The sequence below is a fragment of the Phoenix dactylifera genome, chromosome 11, assembly GCF_009389715.1.
Source record: "Phoenix dactylifera cultivar Barhee BC4 chromosome 11, palm_55x_up_171113_PBpolish2nd_filt_p, whole genome shotgun sequence".
Taxonomy (NCBI): Eukaryota; Viridiplantae; Streptophyta; class Magnoliopsida; order Arecales; family Arecaceae; genus Phoenix; species Phoenix dactylifera.
The window spans coordinates 6,801,305-6,824,429 of NC_052402.1; the positions used below are offsets into that span (position 1 = coordinate 6,801,305).

At 37.6% G+C, this 23,125-nt stretch overlaps 2 protein-coding genes across 3 annotated transcripts; one reads left to right on the forward strand and one right to left on the reverse strand.

The window, feature by feature from the left end:
* The first annotated feature begins 1,899 nt into the window (after window positions 1-1,899).
* Window positions 1,900-15,064, forward strand: LOC103719826 (eukaryotic translation initiation factor 4B1-like). Of its 2 annotated transcripts, XM_039131425.1 has the most exons (4): window positions 1,900-2,054; window positions 2,140-3,360; window positions 13,659-14,093; window positions 14,744-15,064. In XM_039131425.1, the coding sequence occupies exons 2-4, from the start codon at window positions 2,162-2,164 to the stop codon at window positions 14,766-14,768; spliced, it is 1,659 nt and encodes a 552-aa protein (XP_038987353.1). In that variant the 5' UTR covers window positions 1,900-2,054; window positions 2,140-2,161; the 3' UTR covers window positions 14,769-15,064. The 2 variants fall into 2 exon arrangements, with proteins under 2 accessions (XP_038987353.1, XP_008807466.2); XM_008809244.4 differs by lacking the exon at window positions 1,900-2,054 and having other exon boundaries at window positions 2,061-3,360.
* Window positions 15,065-16,739: 1,675 nt separating this feature from the next.
* On the reverse strand, window positions 16,740-21,977 carry LOC103719827 (manganese-dependent ADP-ribose/CDP-alcohol diphosphatase). Its single transcript, XM_008809245.4, has 2 exons — window positions 21,856-21,977; window positions 16,740-17,929 (listed from the first exon to the last, which is right to left on the reverse strand). Exon 2 carries the CDS (start codon window positions 17,881-17,883, stop codon window positions 16,921-16,923), a length of 963 nt encoding a protein of 320 aa, XP_008807467.2. The 5' UTR covers window positions 17,884-17,929; window positions 21,856-21,977; the 3' UTR covers window positions 16,740-16,920.
* Window positions 21,978-23,125: the final 1,148 nt, after the last annotated feature.

A 23,125-nucleotide genomic window follows, 5' to 3' on the forward strand; every position in this document is an offset into this window, starting at 1 on the left:
ATAGCCTGTTAGACCCCTTCTCTAATACACGCATTAAGAGAGCTCTCTCTCTCTCTCTCCAGAAGATCTCTTGCTGATCTCTGTTCAGATCAGAGTTGTTTTCGATTCGGTTGATCGCGATCGCGGATCTGCACGCATTTCAGAGTTCAAGATGGATTTAGCGAGATAAGGTATGATTTATAATTCATTAAGGTTAATTATTCCATCATCTTATTGTTATTATTATGTTTGTTTAGAATGTCGTTGACCTTCCCACCGAGAGTTTTAAATGATATTTTGATGATGATATGAGATAGTTTGGCTACATGCATAAACCAAACTGTTCTATCCTGACCACTTCATTGTGAAGAGAACAAAGAGTATTTCTAAATGCACTATTAAACTGGTTGCCATAGTAGGTGCAACCACAAACAAAAGTTGATATTGTTTAAGCCCACTAGGCGCTTCAAATATGCTCACAGCCATCTTAAAATTCAGCAACATAAATGCACCATTAAACTTGATAGGAGATTAATCATGTGACAGTCCAATGCTTAAACAATAATAAAAAAAATAATTGTCCTAATAAATATCACATTAGAGAGCCGCTACAACATTAAATTGCGATATGGCTCCGATTCATCATTTCTGAAATCTCGCCTAACAGTTCAGCCTGTTAACTAGACGACACATATCTAATATTAAATCGTGATATGGCTCGGTTACAGCTCGACGCTATCTCAATGCATCCAAAAATTAATATCGTAATCGATTAAATCAGCAGATAAGAAAAGCGTCCGATTATCACTCACCTAAAAATGAATATCCAACCATTCTAAACAATAGATATGAAAATAGTTCAACTGCTCATTCGCGAATTGTACAATCTTAAATACATAGATTCACACCCTCTCCTCTATAAATACAAGGCATAGGAACCTTTCATGTATGATGAAAATTCTGAATAGCATACTCTCGTACTTCTATTTCTATTTAATTTTATATGTTCCTTCTCAAAACTCTGCATGTCTTAAGTATTGAAAGATCTCTAGCTAGATATGTTTCGGCGATCCTCCGATCATTCTCTGTAGTTGTATAGCAACTCTAGTATCGTACGACGCTCCAATAGCCCTACTGAGCATAGCAGCTCGGCCATCAGCTCTTCCACGCGTTAGGTCAGGTTTTGAACAACAATAAATTGCATATTAGGATTATCGTAACAATATGATCAGCAATTTTCCAAGAGGCGGTATCTTTTCTTTCCTTGCTAATCTACACTCGACAAAAATAGCCAAAAGAGTGGCAATCGGGTGAGTCGGATAAGATATAAAACGGTCAGATACATAATTGATCAAAAATCATTCCATCCAGATCCAACCTATTTATTAAATATATCAAAAATATATATCCACAATCTGATTATTTATTAGAAAGATAATTTAGCACAATCAAGCTTCGCCGCCCGTGAGCCATCGGGGACTTGGAGGTGAAGTGCGCAGACGGCAAAAGATAAAAGAACCTTACCGGTGGTGACGTGATCCTAAATCCAAGTCCTCTTCGGCTTCCAACTCTCCGATCAGTTGCTTGACATCAAACAGAAAAGAGGTTGCTTTCATTCTCACAATCCGACGCGTGTCCAAATAAAGTCTCGGTTGCTCCTCGCACAAGTGTCTGCCACGTCGATGGTCGTCATCGTGTAGTGCTGGCTCGCCCAAAATATGAAAAAAACCCATTATTTTCCTAAATAGGTTTCTGATATCTCCACCCCCAAGATCTTATCTTTGGCAAAAAAAAAGCAGGAATAAAAATATCGAAATATTAAAATTAATATCAATCTCAAAACGAGGGCCTTTCCTTTTCTTTATTTTTTATTATTCTCTTTCTTCTTTATTTTTTATTATTCTCTCTCTCTCTCTCTCTCTCTCTCTCTCGTAATATCTCGAGGGGAGGGACCGAGGGAGGAAGAATCTGCCGTTTGATGCGATTCGTTTCCTTCGAAGGAAAAGAGAGCAAGAGCGCTCCCCTCTTTCACCGGCGCACGATAGCTTTGCTTCGGCTCCCCTAAGGAGACCTAGGTTTCTTTCTCTCTCTCTCTCTCTCTCTCTCTCTTCTTCTCGCCACAACCCGAACCCTAACCCTAATATCGTCGGCTTCTCTCAGATCCAATCCCGAAGGAAGGAGAATGTCCAAGGCCTGGGGTGTCGGCGCCTGGGCGCTCGAATCTGAGCGCGCGGAGGCGGAGGAGAGCGAGCGGGCGGCGGCCGAGGCGACCTCTTCCTCCCCCGCCATGGCTGCAGCAACTGTCCTCGCCGGCGAGCCTGCCCAGAGCTTCCCCAGCCTCAAGGAGGCCGCAGCCACCAAGCCCAAGAAGAAGAAGCCCGTTGCCGTCCCCCTCGGTCAGTTCGCCACCACCTATGGCGGCGGCGGCGGCGGCGGCCGCCGCGGCGAATCTCTGTTCGAGCCCCGGGGACTCACCCCTGACGAGATGCTCCGCCTCCCCACGGGCCCCCGGGAGCGCTCCCAGGAGGAGCTTGAGTACGGCCGCCTCGGTGGTGGGTTCCGGAACTACGGCGGCGGCCTCGGCGGCGGCGCCCGTGGGGGGTTCCCCGGCCGCAGGTCCGACGATGGTGATGGTTCTTGGGGCGGCGCTGGCGGCGGCAGGAGGTCTTACGGTGGTTTTGATGAGGAGCCGCGAAGGGGACCCCCAGCTAGGGTTTCCGATTTGGAGCAGCCGTCAAGGGCGGACGAGGTCGATAACTGGGCTGCTGGGAAGAAATCCTTTGCCCCTGCACCGATGGATTCTGGGCGCTCCGATCGATATAGCTCGCTTGGTGGCGGAGGCTCATCTAGGGCTGACGAAGTGGATAACTGGGCTGCTGGCAAGAAGCCTCTCCCTTCCAGGTACCCCAGCTTCGGAACGGGCTTCAGGGATTCCCGTTCTCCAACCGATTCGGATCGGTGGGGAAGGGCAGATGGAGGACCCCAGTCAAACAATGGGGAGAGGCCAAAAATCATCTTGGATCCACCGAAGGGAAATGTGGGAGCACCGAGCGAGCCTGTGAGAACTCGTCCCAGCCCGTTTGGTGCTGCCCGGCCAAGGGAGGAGATTTTGGCAGAAAAAGGAGTAGATTGGAGGAAGATAGATTCTGACGACTCCAAGAAGACAAGCAGGCCGACTAGTTCACACTCTAGCAGGCCTTCTAGTGCACAATCAAGCAGGCCTGGGAGCCCAGGTTCGCAGGCAGCAGTAGATGGAGCCCCCAAACCTCGGCCAAAGGTGAACCCTTTTGGTGATGCCAAGCCCCGAGAGGTTCTGTTGCAGGAACGTGGCAAAGATTGGAGGAAGATTGATATGGAGCTGGAGCATCGCAGCGTTGACAGGTTTAGACTCGCTATGTCTATCTTAACAAGCTCAACTCTCTTTCCAGTGTGGATCTTTATGTTTTCCTTTTAATTAATCCAGCAGTTGCTAGATTTTCTTTTCTGGCTGCTTGTTTCTAAATGCAGTAATCTCAGGTCATCATGCATCTTTGTAATTCAAAGCATCATATTAGTTCTCTAGCTGATACATATTGCTCGTGTTATAAAGTCAGCATCTTGGAAATGTCGAATTGATTGTTTTTATCATTATTTGTCTTCCACATATAGTGCCACTTCTCTTCAATAAAGAGCTTCTTATGAAACTTTTTAGTTTTTCATAATTTTGGTTGTTTAAGAATGACACCTGAGCTGCCCGCTTATGCATTACCAACCCAAGGGTTCAGTGGAGAGGAAGCTATTCCTAACCATTTACTTGCCCATCCCTTTGGAATGGTATGCTTCCTTAGCATTCTCTCCCTTTTGAAACCCATCCTTCAACAACAGCCTCTGCAGCCTTTGTTACCCATGTCCTTCGAAGTCTCCACCCCCCATCCCATCCTCCTCCCTAAAGACCCCATCACCAGCCTTACTGGTGCCAATATGATTCCCCTAGCTGTTACTTGGACGCTAGCACATATTTGAGCTCCCCTAGCACCAGTCACTGCAGAACCAAGAATGATCGATATGGCCCCTATAGGGGGTGGTTGCCAATGATTAGGGAGAGAGCACAAAGGATTTATGCTCGAAAGGAAAGAGTTTGGAGCGTAGGGTTGTAAGGGCTTTGTATTAAGTCGGTTTTGTCATCAATGCACCATGTGACCCAGATCAGACTTGAGAAATGTTTAGACTAGGTAGGGACTACAAACTGATTTTCCTCACTCGTTGTTGTTGTTGAAATTTTCCAATCGTTAACCGGTTCGTGTGGTCTTGATTAAAATGGCCCTAAACGATCAGATCAATTAGAGTTGGAAGTTCTAGATCTGTCTTGTGCATCATACAATCTCTTGAATTACTTGATCATGTTATGTACATTACTAAATCATGTGGAATTTTATTTGATGTAATCTATTGGATCATATGGTTTTAAAATTACTTATTTGTCTCTAATAAGCTCAAGTACATAAAATTAGCAAGATCGTTTTAGTTTTTTGACTTGTAGAAAGTAAAGAAACAATTTTTTTTTCTTGGGAGTTATATGGAATCTAAGCTAAGCTCAAGAGATATAGTTTTCATATTTATACAACCATTTGTTAAAGCCTACTTTCATTTAGTAAAATATCCTAAATAAAAGGATGATTGAATTTATAGGCTGTACAAAAGTTTCTCAGATAACTGGATATGATGATTGTTTCATTTGACATGCTACGTATGGGATTCTGATGCTAGAGACTAGACTACTTATATGTGTTTCTTCATTCTTCATTCATTTTCTTCATAATTTACACATTTTTCTTTCAATTTTCACATTTGTTCTATACTTCAATTTTTTTTTGGAACAAATCAGAAAAATCTTAGGGTTGTGACTCAGTCCACATTCTGACCTGATTTAACCCTTTATATGGTTTGTGTCTCAATCATGATTTTGACAGCATATTCAGTATGGGTTAGGATTTTGATTTGGATTGGGGTTGAGCCGATTTCTTGTTGTGTCAAATCATGGGCTAACTTGACTATTTGCAGAACAAGTTCCCTTTGAAATTATATTCTTGCAAGTGATTTCCATGAAGTTAAGGGCTTCCCATGAGTCCATTTGGCCCCAGGGACACCTACTGCTCCATGAACTTGGGATAAAATTTGAAATTTCAACATTCTCAAGAATCACAAGTGATGGTACTTTGATCTTTTTGTACTTTATGGGATTGGCTTTCTACTTTAGGTATCTTCTAGATATCAATTGATGGAAGAAAACTATTTACCTACATAAATGCTAGAGGAGGTGATAACATATTAATGTTGTTCGAGGTTTTAAGTTTTGGTTGAGACCAAGCTAGAACCAACTCCCAATTGTGGATTTCAGTTTAGTTTCAAAGGATTGGTCGTTTCAGCTGAAATTGACTGAAACTAGTCATGGTTGCTTTTTTAGATATTTGTTTTTCTGTTTACTGTCATATTTTAGTCATTTCTTTATTTATTTAAGTCCTTAGGTTGTATGTGTACCAATCTTCGTTGCATTTTCCTTTTTTATCTCGAGTTAAAAAAGAGATACACGATAAAATAATCCTTGACAAAGAAAGGCCTCTAAAATAGTCCTTATTGTAGTACTTTACAAAGATTATTCTAAATAACTAATACAATTTTTTTTATTTTTACACAAATTAATATAACATTTCATACTACATGGGTTGGTGGTGAGCTATCTTATTATTATTCTTCATCTCCATGCATTTGCTTACCCTGCAATAGTATTTGGTAACTACATGGGATGATGATGATGATGATTATTATTTGCATGACCCACCCTGCAATATGTAAGAAATTGAAACTTTTAAGCTTCAAAATATTTTAATTTCAGTCTGAAACTATCTGAATGACATAAATTATAATCCTAGGTAACTTAAAACACAATTAAATGATGTGAAATAACTTGTCTTGAATTCTTTTATTTTTTCTATTTTCTTTATTTTTGGATTTTTCTGACTTTTTTGACAAAAACTTTAAAACTTGGAGCTAAACTATCAGAACTGCTGAAATTGTTGAAATAGAAACTCTAGCCTAGGGGCTGAAACTGAAACCAAAACCAAGTCCTAAAACCTTGGTGTGGCTGCATTCAATAGGTAAATGAGGAACGGAGAAGAGGGTCAAAACTGAGCAATATTAATTGGTAGATTTGTCGAAAAAGATTGCCAGCAATTGTTATTTAGAAGGTACAATTGCATGTTTCTAGACAATGAATGATAGATACATGTATGTTTCGAGAATTAGCCAAGTACAAGCATTGTTGTGATGTGAAACGAAGTATTGAGCTAGCCAAGTACAAGCATTGTTGTGATGTGAAACGAAGTAGTGAGCTAGTGTAAGGACTTCCATTTAGGGTGTTATGGTTGGGCTTCATTCTTGGGCTATTTAGGAAAATAATTTGGCGTCTTAAAGAAATCAAGTGGAATGTGAGTGTAATTATACACCAAAAATACCTGTTTTTGCAATTATGAAAGTATGACAGTGATCTAAGGCTTTGTAAGATGCAATTAGGACAACATGACCCACTTATCCTTGTTTTGGAGAACTAGAACTTCTTGCCATTGTTTGAGCTACATCACATGTGACTAATGTTGGAGAAGCAAGAAGAGGGTAAAGAAAACAACTAAGATGTAAAATCTGATCATTTGAATAGATGTTCAGTTGCAGAGATTTTATTTGGCTGTTGACCTAGTCTGCATCGCAAGATGTCTCTGGATGCAAGTGCAACATAATTTTTGCCCATGAACTTTATATTGTGGATGCAATTACGCTTACTGTTGATAGTGAAAGTTTTGTGAACATGGTATCTTGACTTTGTGCAAGATGGTGGGCCTGAAAGAGATTATGATTGTCAGTTCGTGGATAATAGGAGGATTTGAGATAGGAAGCTGCTCTATGATGCAATCACAATGGCTTTTGTGATTCTTTGTTGGTTTTTTTCTTGGGCGACTAGTTTACTTTCTGGTGGTTCCAGTAATTGCATCACCCCTTCGCTTAGTGTAAGCTTAGAATCTTTGCACAAGGCAAAACCACGTCATTATACACCTGTACCTTCAATCACGAGGGCCAACATTTATAGTACATCTAAGGGAGAAGAAATCAATTATTAGCCTTTTTACAGACAAAGCCAAGATATTGTAACAAAACCAACCTGTAGGAGACTAAATCTTCTGGGAGACTTAACTGTTATCTCTAGGAGGATCACATGTTGAAAGCACGAAGCGGGAATGGTGAAACACTAATGAAGAAATATGTTGATCCTTATTCAATTTCTGTGTGCCCTTCTGTTGAAATGGAGCTTATTTTTAAGTATCACCCTCTCAAAACAACCCATGTAACTTAGTCTATATTATTGAGGTCCCTAGTTTCTCAGGTGCAGGAGCTTCGTGTATTAAAAGAGAGAAAGATGGTATTGAATGAGCTATTCTCTGTTTTAAGTCAAAGGGGTCACACATCTATTGGTTGAACTTCTAGTTCACAATCTCCTTTTACTCTCCTTTTTTTCTCTGTTTTGGCTCTGGGCCCCTACTTATCATATCCTTCCCTCTTAAAAATTTTATGTTGTGTGAATTAGAGAGGTTGGTTTAAGGGATCTCCTACTGTATTTGCTAGAGAATGGTCTCGTTCTTAGTCCTCAAAACAACCCAGCAGTACTAACTACATAGAACAGAGATTGTTTTCAGGTTCAAGGCACATGTCATTTAAAACATAATTAACTACATTTTGGTTATCTCAAATTGGATGGGAAGAAAGGATCGCACGATCTATCTGTTATTATCTGTTATATAGTGGTTGGGTGTTTTGGAGCGGCAGGATAAATAATTTTAGCACTTGATGGGGAACTACTTAGTAGGTCCTCTAGGGAGATAGTGGAAGCAACTTATGAGAGGTTTGATTTGGTCAAGGATGTTGTGAGCTTGGAAAAGCATGAATTGATGAGGCAACCTAGCAATATACTGATCTCATTGGAATCATTACCATCCAGGCTTGTGTCAACTATTTGGAATCGGAATATATTGATTGCTTTGGTGCTAACTTAAAAGCAGATTAGGTGCTTGCTTTTGTTAACTGACATCATGTGTATTTGTGAACTAACTGACACAGAGAGGGATTGGTAGGGAGACCAGGATTACCTTGAAGAAAAAAGCTAAGAAGATTCTTTTTCATTCTTGGAGAACTTATTAAAGGGGTCATGTTCATTGTTGTGCATGAATCATGATGAAGCCTGAGTTGATATGGTGACATTGATGTGGATCATTTTGGTGGATATTAGGGCCTTGCGACCTAGACATTTAAGGTGAGTTTAATTGATGCACCAAAGAAGAAAAAAGAAGAGTTGTATACAAGGTTAGTCTGAAGAACTGGTTCTATTAGATAGACTGAGTTGGAGTATGAGAACGAACAGCATAGGGATGTGAAATTGGTTTCCTTGACTTTCCCCCATCTGAATTTTAGATTGGCAAATAGGTTTAGCTATCCTGTGGAATGAATGAGGTTGATACAGATTATAAAAATTTCTCAAAATAAAGTTCTCCGATTCTGTGATTTCAGTGAGTTCTAAGTTGGTTTTAAGGGATCTAACTACTTTCTGATTATCTTGATCTTAATTGTTAGCCGATTGCTTTATGGGGGTGGGTAGATATTTTGATGTGATCTACTTAAGAGAGAGAGAAATGAAGCAGGCCGAATGGTGAAATGGTGAACTGCTTGTATTTTGTAACAGTCATCTGATGGGTCTACTTCCAAACTCCTGAACTAACTTATGCTAAACACCTGAACTAACTTATGCTCTTATTGATAGATAGAGAACTGCTTAAGAGACAGTACCTACATCATTATGTTATATGATTGAGTTGGTAATTTATGAAGGAGCTGTTCCTAAATACTTTGCAGTATGAAAAAAATGTATTTTACCTTTTATTCTCTTTTTTTTTTGCTGTAAAAAGCTTCTTTCTTCGTAATTATGAATGAACCATAATTAATATCATTATTGTTTTAGAAAAAAAATATGTTTGATTTAATCAGAACTTACAAAGATAAAGTGAAGATGTTAGGAAAGTAACTTTCATCTTGATATGAGAATTATGTTTGAAGATGTTCCGCCTATTACCTTTCTAATCAGAATTATGTGATCAGCTCATTACTGGGGCCTTTCTAATCAGAATTATGCCATCAGCTCATTTAATGGGGCATTTGTACTTGTACCCTTACTAAGTTGCTAAGCCTTTGTTCTGTAGGAGCTGGAAAAATAATCACAGTTCCCAATGACTTATAGCTGGATTGTCCATATAAAGTTTTGTTCCTGCTTTTTGCTTTCCCTTTGAGTGTCTGTCTACCTTCGCTATATGGATTGTTTGGTTTCCTAGTTTATTGTTAATTATTTCTTTTCTTCCTGTATTTTTCTTATTATTCGACAACATAGTAGATTTTATGTATACAATGCTAATGCTTTTATATAAGTGGCACTGCTTATGCATTGGGTGAATTGAGAAATATGACCCTAGGGTGAATAATGGGAACTGTAACAGTTCTAGGTCAACTTGGGAGCTTGGATCATTTTTTTCTCCGCCTTATAAAATTTATACTTTCACCTGGCATGATGGTACCGACAAAGGTATCATATGTGATTTTACTAGCCGCTTGTTTTGCTAGTTACCTTTTATATGCGAAGCAATTCAGTTTCTTATTCATGATTGCTGACAACAAATTTGGATGTATTAAGCAACAATCCTTTATGCAGGTCAGTCTTTTGCATATTCCACATAATTTAGATTTCAGATAAATTTAACATAATAAACTAGCGAGGATTTTTGTATGCTATATAATTTTGACATACTGATTTTGTCAATACTTTACCAAATAATAATATTGCCTTACCCTCCTCATTGCATGCTTCTTCTATGTCTAAGTCAAGTGATATTGGAGCTGGGCTCCTGAAAGATTATTTTAGGCTGGACTAGGGCCTGGCCTAATTCCAGGCATGTTATGAAGAAATGAGTCCAGTCTTGAGAAAGGGATACTCTATCCATGTCCAAGCTGCCACCACAATAGTTCTTTTTTTTTTTTTTAAATGCAGTCCTGGTCAATTAGTAAGCTTCTTCCGGGTTTTAAATTGCAGAAGTTCCTTAGAAAAGGTAGGTTTTGGATATTAATTTATTTGTTTAAGAAGTGGAGGTATTGTAACAGAATATTAATGTTTGTGTACTATTGTAAATAATTTGTCTTTATGGTGGAACAAAGCTTCAAAGTAGTTCACAACATCTTTTTTCTTTTTATTTTTTTCTTATCTTTTTTCCTTTTTTAAAAAAATCCTATGGAATCTCCGTGTTATCTTTTCTCGACCAATTAAATTGTAATATTAAAATTTAAATTCTCATAACTTGTAATATCCAATCTGTGCACTTGTGCTTCTGTCACATATTTGATCCATTTCACCATTTGGGCCAATATTGTGATTCTGCTCTTCAGTGTGTGTATACCTCAGTCTGATTGAACCAAGTGAGCTTGTTACTGCTAGTGGAGGTACCTTTATGTTATTTTAGGTTTGGATCCTATGTTGGCTTCCTTGTTCTTGTCTTCTGCTCTTAAGATTTTTGGTATAAACTATGGTACTCCAAATAAGAAAGCTTTCTGTATTTGTCTTGGTGTAATTGTTGACAGTGCAAAAATCAAAGAGAAAACATTAGGTTATGTGGAAATTTCTTCAAATTCATATTATTGTTACTTGACGATTGCTCTTGACACCTGCTTGTTATCCCCTTCCACATGTACTTCCTAGTTGTGGTATTTTAATCTTACTTATATTATTTGACAGGTATTTAATGCTCCAGTTAATTTTATACAGTATCTTACATCATGGATGTGCTATAATTTGTTTCAACAATTAATCTAGAAATTATGTGAGTCATGACCTTTATCGAAATGTCCTTAGTCATTGATATTTGTCTGGGTCATTTTAATTTCTGACAGTCTTGACACCTGCTTATTATTATCCCATTCCACATGTATTTCCTAGTTTGGGTTTTTTAAATCTTGTTTTAATATTTGACAAGTAATTTATAGTCAAGTTAATTTCATGCAGTATCTTCCATCAGGGATGGAAATCTTTGAACAATTAATCTAGAAACTATGTAAGTCGTGAACTTTATTGAAATGATCTGAGTTTGCCTTTATCAAAGTTTCTTGCTAACCTTGATTAGCTTCATTATGAAATGAAATTTAGTGTTTCATGGCAATCTCTTCCCAGTGGTCTGCATGCTGCCTTATTATTGGTTCATGCACTAGCTGTATAATGTCTCCTCTTGCCAGCCATGGCACATGTGGGCTAGCATTGTCCCTTAATATGCTATTTAGGTTTGCAAATGGATTGGATCAGGATGAGTCCCGTATGACCTAAATCTATCCTGTTTTAGATATTGGGAGCCTTATCTGTCCAACTCAAGTTCTTTGAAAAAAATCAGGTTCAAGTCAGGCAAAAAACAGGAGTAAAAATACCCAGACCCAGTCCCATTTTCTAGAGTTGGTTAAGCTTTAGTGGCCTGCATTTGACCTACAGATCTTAAGAAAATTGGAGTGGCTGCATCTTGGCTGATCTGGTTCACTTGATCTATGTGCGTGCTTAGACTTGTTTGATTGCTTCCGACTACCTATGGATTCAAATTCATGCCCGTAGCTTGTTTCTGAATTATTAAGAGACCTGATTCTTCATGATCTTCAGCAACCAAAGCATTCTTGGTCTTATTCCTGAAAACTTGATTCAATGATTGTGAAATTTAACAAAATATCATGTCTTCTAAATGAATAACACTCATATATTCTTTTATCATTTCTTTTTGATCTTATCATTGTAGTTTTTGTTTGTTGCATCTTGTATGCATGTTCTTTTTGCACACATTATGCATCATGTTAGTTACTTTATGTTGTTGCCAGTTAATCTTTTCTTTTCATCAGTTTTTCGTCCTATTTTAAAAGTTCTTGGGTGATAAACCTGCGTGACTACTGTTTGGCTCATAATTTCTACATTTGCTGCATTTACTTGGTAAGGCTTCCTTTAACATTCCATGCTGCCATTCTTTGTATATAATCTTGTAATGATGCTTTACATTACTGGTAAGCACATCTCTATCATGTGTTTGAAGTTTACAATCAATCGTGATTTACTTTGTCTTGGGTGGAAAGCAAATCTCTGACTTCGCATTTGAATAACTAAAATCATTGATATGCTTTCCTGGGTGTAAAAACTCTAGATAATGCTGCCTGCAAGCAGGAAAATAAGCACCTGACTGTCCACGAGTCAAGATTCAGTAATATTGTCATATGTTGTCTGTGCACTCATAGATCAGCAAAATAACTTTCATGGTTCAGAAAATTAACATATTACTGTCCTAACCTGCATAGATAGGGATAGCTTGTTCATCCAACCATAAAGGTCACTTCGAGGCTTCTCATCTAAAATAATGTAGAAGATGGAATTCTAAGTCTACCTTTGCTGTTAGATTTTTTGGAGTAGTCAAATTCTAGATCAAAACTTGATGTTAGGTGAGGTCGCCACTTATCTACGTGTTTTGACTGAGCACCATATGATTGAATCTTGTCATTCTGATTGGCATTTATCATGATGCAGATGTTGCTGACCTTCTACTAATGATGCTGGACCTTAGGGCTGGTGCCAGTCTGATGCAGATTTATTTCAGTTGCCCACAGAATTCTAAACTAGATTTCAAATTTTGTGTCTAACTTTGATATGCGAACCTTATTTTCTTTCAGATTCTCAAATGGAAATTGGTAAGGGAAAGCATATCTCATATTCATGTGGCAAAGATCAAAGCCCTTCGTTGGATATAATCACAGCCAAAATTGAAGATAAATTTGCTAGAGGAAATAAGGAAAATGAAATGAAGTTTTTATTCAGCACTTAGATAACTTGCAATTTTTCATTACATCCTAATTTCCCTACTATTAAACATTAAGAGGACCAAAGCTATCTTGACTCGTGCTAAATTTTTGCCTTCAAGATATGAATGTGAGTAGAAGAGGGGCGACAGCTGACCTCTTTTTTAATTTTTTTCCTTTTTCCCTTTTGCTTATGTTTCATGTCTTATTTTTGTCTTGTTTTCTCCTTGCTTTTCTCTCTCGTTTGGTCTTTTTTCTTCTCCATGCTGGTTGCTGGCTGCCTCTTTATTGCGGCTCAAAAATGAAGTCTACACAGCCATATTTTCATCTCACTTGAGAACAAGGATAGATCATTCGACTAGTCCTGTATAATGATGACTAGTATTAGTTCTTGATTCACCACTAAGGCATTTTTAAGATTTTTTTGACCATTTAGATCAAAATAGCTGAAAACTTAAGGGAATATGATTTTTAAGAGTTTACATAATACTTTTGATATGCAATTCTTGTGGTGATCAGGGTTCATATGTTTAGTTCTTGTATATAAAAGGTTTGATTTATTTATGGGATATTCTTTTCTAAACAGTCTTTAAACCATAAAGAGATTTCCTATATATTCAATTGTTTAAATTTTTTCGCAATTATTCAGCGTTACCAGATTTATGACTGAATGTGGTCCCCATGTGTATCTGGATAATGCTGCTTTATCACCACATGTCTAATATATTTTATGATATCGAATTGTTCAGACCTGAGACAGATGAAGAGAAGATGCTGAAAGAAGAGATCAGTCATCTGAAGGCGCTGACTAAAGAAACTGAGGAAAATCAGAATGGCAAGTCTGCGCAGTTATCTGTTGAAGAGTTAGCTGGTCTACATGAACAGATACTTAACAAAGAGAGGGACCTGGAGCTGCTTATACGTCAGCTGGATGACAAGGTTAGGTTTGGTCAAAGAGCCACCGGCATCATTAGGCCTAGCTCTGGAGCAGGCAGGAGCGATACATCCTCTACTAGGCCACCATCTCAGTCTGGTTTATCTGAGGATTCAAGAAGCATCGACTTTGTGGATAGACCTCGATCTCGTGGTGGCATGGGAGACATCTGGTCCAGGCCTGTTGATGATAGAAGAGGATATCAGGGAGGCAGGGAAAGAAGCTTTTTTGACAACAGAAATATGGACAGGTATATTTTTTGCGACTAACTTTGTCATAGACTTGTATTGCTACTATATTTTCGCTCTCTCTCAACATAGGTTGCTTTTGTAGTCAATTAACCACAAGAAGTAAAAGTATGGTCAGCTAGTGCTCTTGCACAATTTTATTTTTAACCCAGGGAATACCATTCAAGTTTGTAACATCATTTGGCATGACCAGGGAAAATGAAAAGCTGGTTTGGAGATTTTACTTAAAAGCTTTTTGGTGATATTATAGCTAAATCACTGTTTTTTTGGTTTTCTTATTGGTCCCTTGCAGAATTCATGCATTAAAATTTTTTTGTTCATACAGTTGAGCAGTTCCATTTGCGATTCAGAGAGAATTTTTAAGAATGCAATTAGACGTGCGGTAAGGTGTCCTTTAAATTCTAGTCTGCTGACATATGGAAATGCCATTGTGTGGACAGAATTTTCCCCTTTTCAAATGCGGGTGGGAGGTAGTCTATTGATTAAATAGTCCGGTACATGTGATTTAAAGTGGGCATGATTTGCTGCTCACAATTTTCTCTGCTTGGATAATCGAATCTTGAAATGAATAGTTGTTCTGCTGGTAAATATTTACTTATGCACTCTATCTTATTTTGCAAATATTTACTTATGCACTCTATCTTGTTTGCAGGTCAAAGTCTAGGGAGAGATGGTGAATGCTGCTGGTGTGAATCCATTGAGTTTGTTCTTTTAACACCAAAAAACATAATAATAACTTGTTTCCTTTTTCCCTTAAGGCATGTTCATTTTTGTTGCACCGGAAAAAAGTGGCGATAAATCATGGAAAATGATGATAACATTTTCGTCACATTATTTATTGCTGCCTTGATGCGGTGTAAGATTTAATTTTTCCATGTCAAGGCAAGTAGGCAGGTTATGTTTTCAGCTGGAACCTAAATTTACCCTGGTACTCTAAAACTATGTTTTAATTTACTAGAATATTTTCTGTCGACTTTCTGCTTGTCCTGTTTCATCATAATAGCCTTTTTAAGTGCTACTCTTGAGCTTATCTGTGCGCTAGTTCTGCTTTTTATCAACTCGGCCTCCAGTGGTCTGCATCCAAGTCGGTCAATTGAAGAAATCTATTCGGTCAGCAAAAATGACATGGCACAAAGGAGGAAAAACCAGGGTTTTTCTTTTTTTCTTTTGTTTTCTTTTTTTAATTTCTCAAGGCCTTTTTTTGTTTTGTTTAAATCAATCGTTCTTTGTCCAGAACTTGAATGCAAGTATGGAAATAGAGAAATTAATGTCAACTGGCTATTGGATTCTTTTCAAAGTCAAGCAGCACAGCGTATGGCCTCCTGAACTGCATGGAAGGTAGCAGATATTCCAGGGTGCTACGTCGATGCTTGTCAATTTTAATATCCAACTAGGAAAATTCTTCAGGTCTGCTGCGGATTGGAATGCACGATCCATGTTCTCTAGGCTTGCCACCTTAAGCATGCTTAGGCCATTCAATAGCGATGCATGACAATATTTTAAGGGATGATCTTATAAATGCTTCTGACTAACCTAAAACATTACGAGGGGGGCCCCTCAAAGTTCTTTGGCAATGAGCTTGACAACGGTCCCCAATGAAATCGAAGGCTTTCGATGAAGGTTGGGAGAGGTGCATGTGGCTGTGCTTACAGTAACAGTCATTTCATGATTTGCATATGCATTAATTAATTAGCCATCATATCAGGCTGATACAATAGCTTCAAGAAAAGATTAGATTCGAAATTATTATAAGTATGTACATCGAACTCACATGGTCAATTTGGCTATCACCATCACAAGTTGGGGGCTAGCCCTGGGGAAGTTACTTGCAATGACGCCCTGATAAGCGAAGGGCACCAACAGTCATTCCTTTGAATGATGTACAAGCCTCACACCTAAACTAGAAATCTATTGTGTTTAGAAATATTTCTTTGCTTATTCCTTCGTTGAGAAAAAAAAAAAAAAAGGGTCCCATGTATCTGCATATCTTCATCTTTATTCAGGATCAATGGAAAACTAACGACTAAATTAAATTAAAAAATAAAAAGTATAGAACTCCTCAAAATCTAGGGAATTCCCTTGGGTTTGAAATTAGGTTTATTTGTACTTGATGCAATGGAACATAGCATAAAACGCTCTTCCACTAGTACAGGTGATTGAGCGCAGAGACGCATACGCGCGTACACAGAGAGAGAGAGAGTGTGTGTGTTTTTCTTCTGGACATACGATGTCTGAGATTTTGAAGTAGTAAGATGTCACATCAAAATTCACATAACCCCAACTAACTTAACAAAAATGAGCGTTGGGAGGAATACTATTTTGCTTACAAGAATGACAGACGCAAATTGAAGAATGTCTTACAAAATGTAGGGCAGACTACCCAGTTCTCATATTTAAGCCCAATTGTTCACAAGCCAATGATAAAAAGCTGAACGTATTACCCTTCGATTGTAAAAGGGGTGCCATTTTTCACTTTTAAGCTAAACACAGCCTGACCATAATCTTCTCTAGAAAGATATATCGCAAGACAGGGACCTGTTTTCCAAAATGATGGGAGTGAAGAGACGAAAAACATGGACCGAGGGGCATCAAGATCGATTAAAAAAGCGAGGTGATGTAATCATGAGAAAAAAGAAACATAGCCGCACTTTGGAAAAGTAAAAAATCTATTAGGTCTCTTGGTCACCAAGTTCTACATTGTCATTTGCAGATCATGAAAAACACTACAGTTTTCTAATCAGATTCTGCCCGCCACTTAAGCAATAACATAGGGAGTACAGTATTCAACATTATACCGATTCCCTCACTCAAAAGAAAAAAGCTGATTCCTTAAGAACTGAAGAACATCTCAGTGCTCATCATTCGATCAGTACCTATAAGTGATATCCTGTCATGATAGACATCTATGTAGCCAAATGCATTTGAACCAGGAGGACACTCCAGAGCAGCCTCAAGGACACGGTGATGAATGCCATGAGGATCAACCGAGTACCCACCTTTATGATCATGACCAGCAAAGCAAGCTTTCACACATTTATACCGGTGTATCACATCCATTACTTCTTCATAGTTCCAAAGAAGTGCCTCTGAGGATGCTGCTTTAGGATCTAGAGGAACGTGGCAACATATGATTACCTTCTGCTTGCACTTGGTGGAATCTCGGAGGATGCTATCGAGCCAATCTAATTGTTCCTTCCCGACAGCCCCGTTGAACATCAAAAATCTTCTATCAAGGCCAACCATGCCATTTGGGCTGTTTTTATCAGCATTTGGATTCTTCTCCTCCAAAAACTTCCTTGCTGCAATTGAGATTGGATGATCCTGTGGCCAACCAAGGGCACTAAAGTCATAGGCATCTAGAACAATAAACCGGTACTCAGGAGTTGGGGAGAAGTCATAGTATGCATGGCCACTGACAGAAGGCATCTTAAGCAATGCGACTAATTTTTTACGAGGGAGGTTGTAAAGGCAATGGTTGCCGATCATGTGATAGACGGGACCATCAAATTTCTCAAATTCCGTAATGAGTTTCTCTACCATTGTTTGGGACTCATCTTTGGGACAGAACCCATCGACAATGTCCCCAAAGTTGACTGAAAATCTGAGCTTCCTGAGATCATTCCAGTTGTTGACTGCCCTTTGCAGTACCTGAAAGCTGTGCCGGTAGTATCTGGGGACACCCCTGAATGAGCGGCCATCAGGAATATCAGCATACTGGACATCAGATATAACCCCAAAAGAGAAAATTGGCTCCTTCGCATGGCCATTTACTAATCCATTTGCAGTAGTCATTATATGTAACTGGTTTGCCAGCAGATTACGCACTTTGTCAATGTTCCTGCATGTATGTTAATCTTGAGAAAATTAATCACGTATCAGAGCTGAATTAAAAGGATCATAACTACTAAAGAGATTTCTCAAAATGACTGATAACTTATGTACTACAACACAGAGACATAAGGTGAGGGCCTCTTTCATAAATTTAAAACTACATTACGTTATATTTTTCTTTGATCAAAAAGTATTAGTAGAGCAAAAGAAAACTTGTATTAGTTACAGGGTCTGCCACTCACTTCAGAAACATGGTAAAAGATGAACAAGCAGATGTATAAGGGATCCTAAGTTGAGGTAAGTTCTGTTAAAAGTAGACAAAGCAAGTTGTATTCACATTCAAAATGTTGAGAGAGAGAGAGAGAGAGAGAGAGAGAGAGAGAGAGAGAGATTATCTTAAGCCTAGCCACAAATTTCTTCAAATTATTCAAACACCTTCATATAATGATCATTATGTTCCAACTTGATGAAATTACCATAGAGATGTTTAAATTTTAAAAGGGCAGCCTAGTGCACGAGGCTCTTGCTATTGTAAGGTCTAGGAAGGGTCAGATGAATGTAGCCTTAACCCCATGTGCAGACTGGCCGTTTCCATGATTCAAACACATGACCTCCACGTCACAAGGGAGCAACCTTCCTATTGAACCAAGGCTCGCCCTCATCTCAAGTGCCTTTAGATTTAGCATTTTTTGTCAATTCTTAATAATTTGAACATTTTCAGATATTTTTGGATTTTTTCTATTTCCTAAGATGTCCCAAATAGAATCTAAGACATATCTGCTTTCTTTTATCTCTAGCATTTGTCTAAATTACTGACTAATTAATAAAAATGTTCTTTTGCTTGGCACAGTAATCCTGAATCCTTACTTTGTGGCTATGATCTTGGGTGTGGTCTTCATGCCTCAATGAATGTATTTCAAGTGTAAGATGAGTTCGACAATAGTTAAAGATAATGATTAAGAGCAGGCTTTAGCCAAATCACAGTCAACATGGACACTTTGTTTGTCAGAATTGAAAGACAAAATCACTATAAACACAAACCAGCCCAGAACTGGCAGATTGCTGGCCTAAGTTTTGGAAACCAAACAACTGATTACCCTAATGCTACATTCATTTTATGATGTTATCTGACTTAAAACTAAGCACTGGACACAAACGTTGGTAATATGTGGATCACTGATGACATAGCATTTAAAAGGTCCCAAGCAGAAAACAATGCCTAGAAATTTACAATTGCTCTCTTTGCATCACTCTACATTTATGAACAGAAAAAATGGAAAAGAAATGGAGAAGTATAGTATAATTATAAATACAGAGTTCATTTCTGACCTCAAAATGCCATGACTGGTATAAAATTAAATCTGGTGCCAATCATCTGATTAGCAAATATTTAATCTACCAAAATTTATATTTGCAAAATCTTTATCAAGAATTAAGAATAAAGCTTCCAACAGCATGTGACCAGCATTATGAACATCAGACACAGAACAATCCATTTAAGAGATAAACATAATGATTCTATAATTAAAGACAAGTATGACAAGAAGAATACATACATGACTTCATCATAGAAAAGGAATGAAGTCTTCCTTTAAAAAAAAAAAAAAATCTTTCTATGGTGGAGCACCCCACCCTGGAGAGGACACCATCCCAATGACTTTCCAAAATTAGTTGCCTCACCAAGTACTAGACAGAAAAATGGGATTATGAGTTATGAGTTATGAGTTTTGCTATTATTTATTTAGAGTATTTGCACTAATAGCTCAATGATCGATACTTGCAGCTCAAGTAATGCAAAGAAAATCACCATAGTCACAGATGCTGAAAATTATTAATTACTCATTAAACAATTGTTTATAGTCCATCTCACTATCTTAAAGATACTCAGAAATCACATGCATCTACAAAAGAGTCCCAACTCATGAAACAAATATGCAAGTTAATCAGATCATGATCAAATCATTTACTGGATCTTAATGCTCCCCTTAAAGTTGGATGGTGCATATAGTGCACTAGTCCTTTAGATGATTCAAAAAGAAAGTTGAGAGAAACCTTTTTTAAGTTCTGCAGGTACTACATTTAGAATTATTTTTTTCTCACTTCATGATTCTCATTTCATGAGCCTTCTCCAGTGATCATAAGAACTACCATGAACTTGGAAAGCAGATAAACTCTGATAGGAAATGAAACTGAGAATAAGAAGAAATTTTCTTTTTTCCTATTTTTGGTAAGGAAAGGAGCCCCATGATTCATGTGACAAAAGCGGAACAACAAGGTTAATCCACATGTTGTAATATATGAATGCTTTAATTTGGGAAAAGCTTATAACAACAATTAGTATCCACAGAATATCTTGCAACCAAACTGTACCCATATGACGCCGGTTTTATCTATCACTCCAGATGACTAAATTTTTTCTTTTCCCTTTTATTTTTTAGACCTTAAATCATGCCAATCAGCTAGCAATTCCAGTAAAGTCACCTGGTTCTTTTTGTTTGATGTTTGGCAGTGTCTGTGTTGTAACAACCAAATCGAATTGGAAAAAAGAGTATGATTCCAGTCAGACCTAGTGGACCACAAGCTAGGCCCAGTACAGACTATTAAAAAAATGCTGAATCTGATTCATCATTCAACTCAAGATAACAGCGCTGGAGGTTCACAGCCAATTTAAATCTGAACTAGCAACAGAAAAAAGGTAAGAGCCAGAGAAGATCGGTTAATAATCAAAAGCTCTCAATCAGTCAAATTATTCTAATTCAACATGGATCTGAGTTTCTGAATCTAATATGTTACGGAATCTGAAACCAGATAGAGATCCAATTTGACCATCCAACATTTACTATTTTCATGTACTGCTTAAGATACAGTATACAAAAATGCAAATGTCAGTGAGGATGAATGGAAGTTCAGAGCCCCTAATATTGTTGGCAAAAAGAAAGCCGAGACTAATCATTCCTCCCCTGGAATATGGCATGAATGATTAAAAAGATTATCGAAGATGTCTGTAAAATAATTAAAAATCACCGTGGATAAACTGAATTGGTGCCTTTGAAACTCGAGAATTGACAGAAAATCACAGCAAAATGTAGTAAGGTCGGCAATGCTATTTGAATCAAATGTCAAGCAAAAAGAATGTCCAAACATAAGTCTTTGAGATGTGAATGCTTTAAAAACAAAGAAGAAAACAGAAAGAAAAAGCTGTTGCATTGCGTTGAAGAAAACTATAAAGATGCATCAATAATAGAGTTTGTCCACTGAAATCCTTACTAAGCAACAAGGAAGAGCCTTTCTGCGCGCACCACTGAGGAAAGGAAAGAGGGGAACTTCCTAAATCCATGGAAGGTGAAGAAGCGCTAGCATCATGAATTGGTGTAAGAGCAATGCTATGCGACTCAACCACGGTACCAAAGAAACCTCCATGAACACATGGCATAAGGGAATTGGGGCAATCCATAGGGTTGGTACAATACACAGTGGGATTGCGGTACGAGCAACAATCCCCACAGGACACATAGCAATGGAGCTTAACTTTGAAACCAAGGTTGGGCCCCAAAATATTTTTCCTATTATAAGTACTAAATTATAGAAAAGCATAACATATAATATAAACAGAAGCAATTCTACACCATCAACAGCCTCAAATAATGGATTAAATCCACAACAGTCAGCTATGAATCAAATACTTTCAAATTTTCTTCAAACAACAGCGATAATAACTACAATCTTAAAGCATAAAAACAAAAAATCTCCAAACAATATAAAATTTCGGCAATAACCAGTTCCATCAGACCATAATAACACCAATTATTCTCGTGCAATGTTAACAGATCAAACGAGAAAAAAGATTATATTTCTTCATAAGGAACTGGAATCAATTAGAAGGAAAAGGAAATTTAAAAAAAAAAGGCGAGACGGGTGGATAGATCTACTCACAGGCGAAGGCGCGAGGGAGGAGGTGGGTGATGGTCTTCTAATTCTCCTCCCCGCTCCTGCTTTCTTCCGCCGTTTCAACCCTTTTTTAACAAGGCAGTTCGTTGTTGCCGTTTCAAACGTCCCAAAACACCGGACGCGTTTCGTGACTCGCCTCTCCGTGTCGAAAATTTTAGACCGCACGATTGTCCAGATCCTCTCCCCATCAACAGCTTCTTGATCATGGCCGTCCATATATTGCCGAGAATACACGGTAAAAAAAAAAAACAAAAAGGAATATTTTGTCCGGCGCGTCTAATCAGGAGGCTTGGCAACTCAATCTTTAATCCAAGACTTTTATCTCGGCTAACGTCTCCTGATAAGAAGATATACATAGAAATTTAAATTTAAAATAAACGGATAAAATCTGATATCTTAAATATATGGTATTTCAGTTTGATCAATATTTTTTAATCGTTTTTTGCTTAAATGTGGGTTTTAATTATTAAATGATAAAATTAATATCTAAATATAGTTTTTTAATCCAAGACTTCCATTTTCTAATCATTTTTTTTCTGAAATATAAGTTTTAATTACTGAATGATAAAATTAATATCTAAATATAGTTTTTTAATCCAAGACTTCCTTCTCGGCTAGCATCTCCTGATGTGATATACATAGAAATTTAAATCCAAGATAAACGGATAAAATCTGATATCTTAAATATATGGTATTTTAGTTTGATCAATATTTTCTAATCATTTTTTTTCTTAAATGTGAGTTTTAATTACTAAATGATAAGATTAATATCTAAATATAGTTTTTTAATCCAAGACTTTCATCTCGGCTAACATCTCCTGATGTGATATACATAGAAATTTAAATCCAAGGTAAACTGATAAAATCTGAGATCTTAACTATACGGTATTTTATTTTGATCAATATTTTCTGATTTTTTTCCTAAATATAATTTTCAATATAGTTTTTTAATCTGGATTTATCATATTGGCCGATATTTCTGTACAAAAATTTTCACCAAGATCTTGAAAAAATTTGATTTTCTCCACAGTTCATCTCGGTCTCTTTTACCATTTACTAAGATAACTAATATCTAGAGGTTTAGAAGTCTTGATAACTAATTTCGGTTTTCCCGAATCCTGCAAGCCATGTCACGGTGGATGGTTACAAATCAAATTATGGAAAATTTATAAATTATGAGATTATGGAAAATTTATAAATTAACCCTAGGTTCCAACGTTCGACTCGATTGCTCTCTTGAAATCACTTTTTTAAT

What these genes read in the sequence shown, in the direction of transcription:
- LOC103719826 (XM_039131425.1), top strand. Translation starts at nt 2,162, where the DNA reads ATGTCCAAGGCCTGGGGTGTCGGCGCCTGGGCGCTCGAATCTGAGCGC. An exon ending in GAGCATCGCAGCGTTGACAG is followed by an intron (nt 3,361 to 13,658) that starts GTTTAGACTCGC and finishes CGAATTGTTCAG; the next exon opens with ACCTGAGACAGATGAAGAGA. An exon ending in GACAACAGAAATATGGACAG is followed by an intron (nt 14,094 to 14,743) that starts GTATATTTTTTG and finishes TCTTGTTTGCAG; the next exon opens with GTCAAAGTCTAGGGAGAGAT.
- LOC103719827 (XM_008809245.4), bottom strand. Translation starts at nt 17,883, where the DNA reads ATGACTACTGCAAATGGATTAGTAAATGGCCATGCGAAGGAGCCAATT.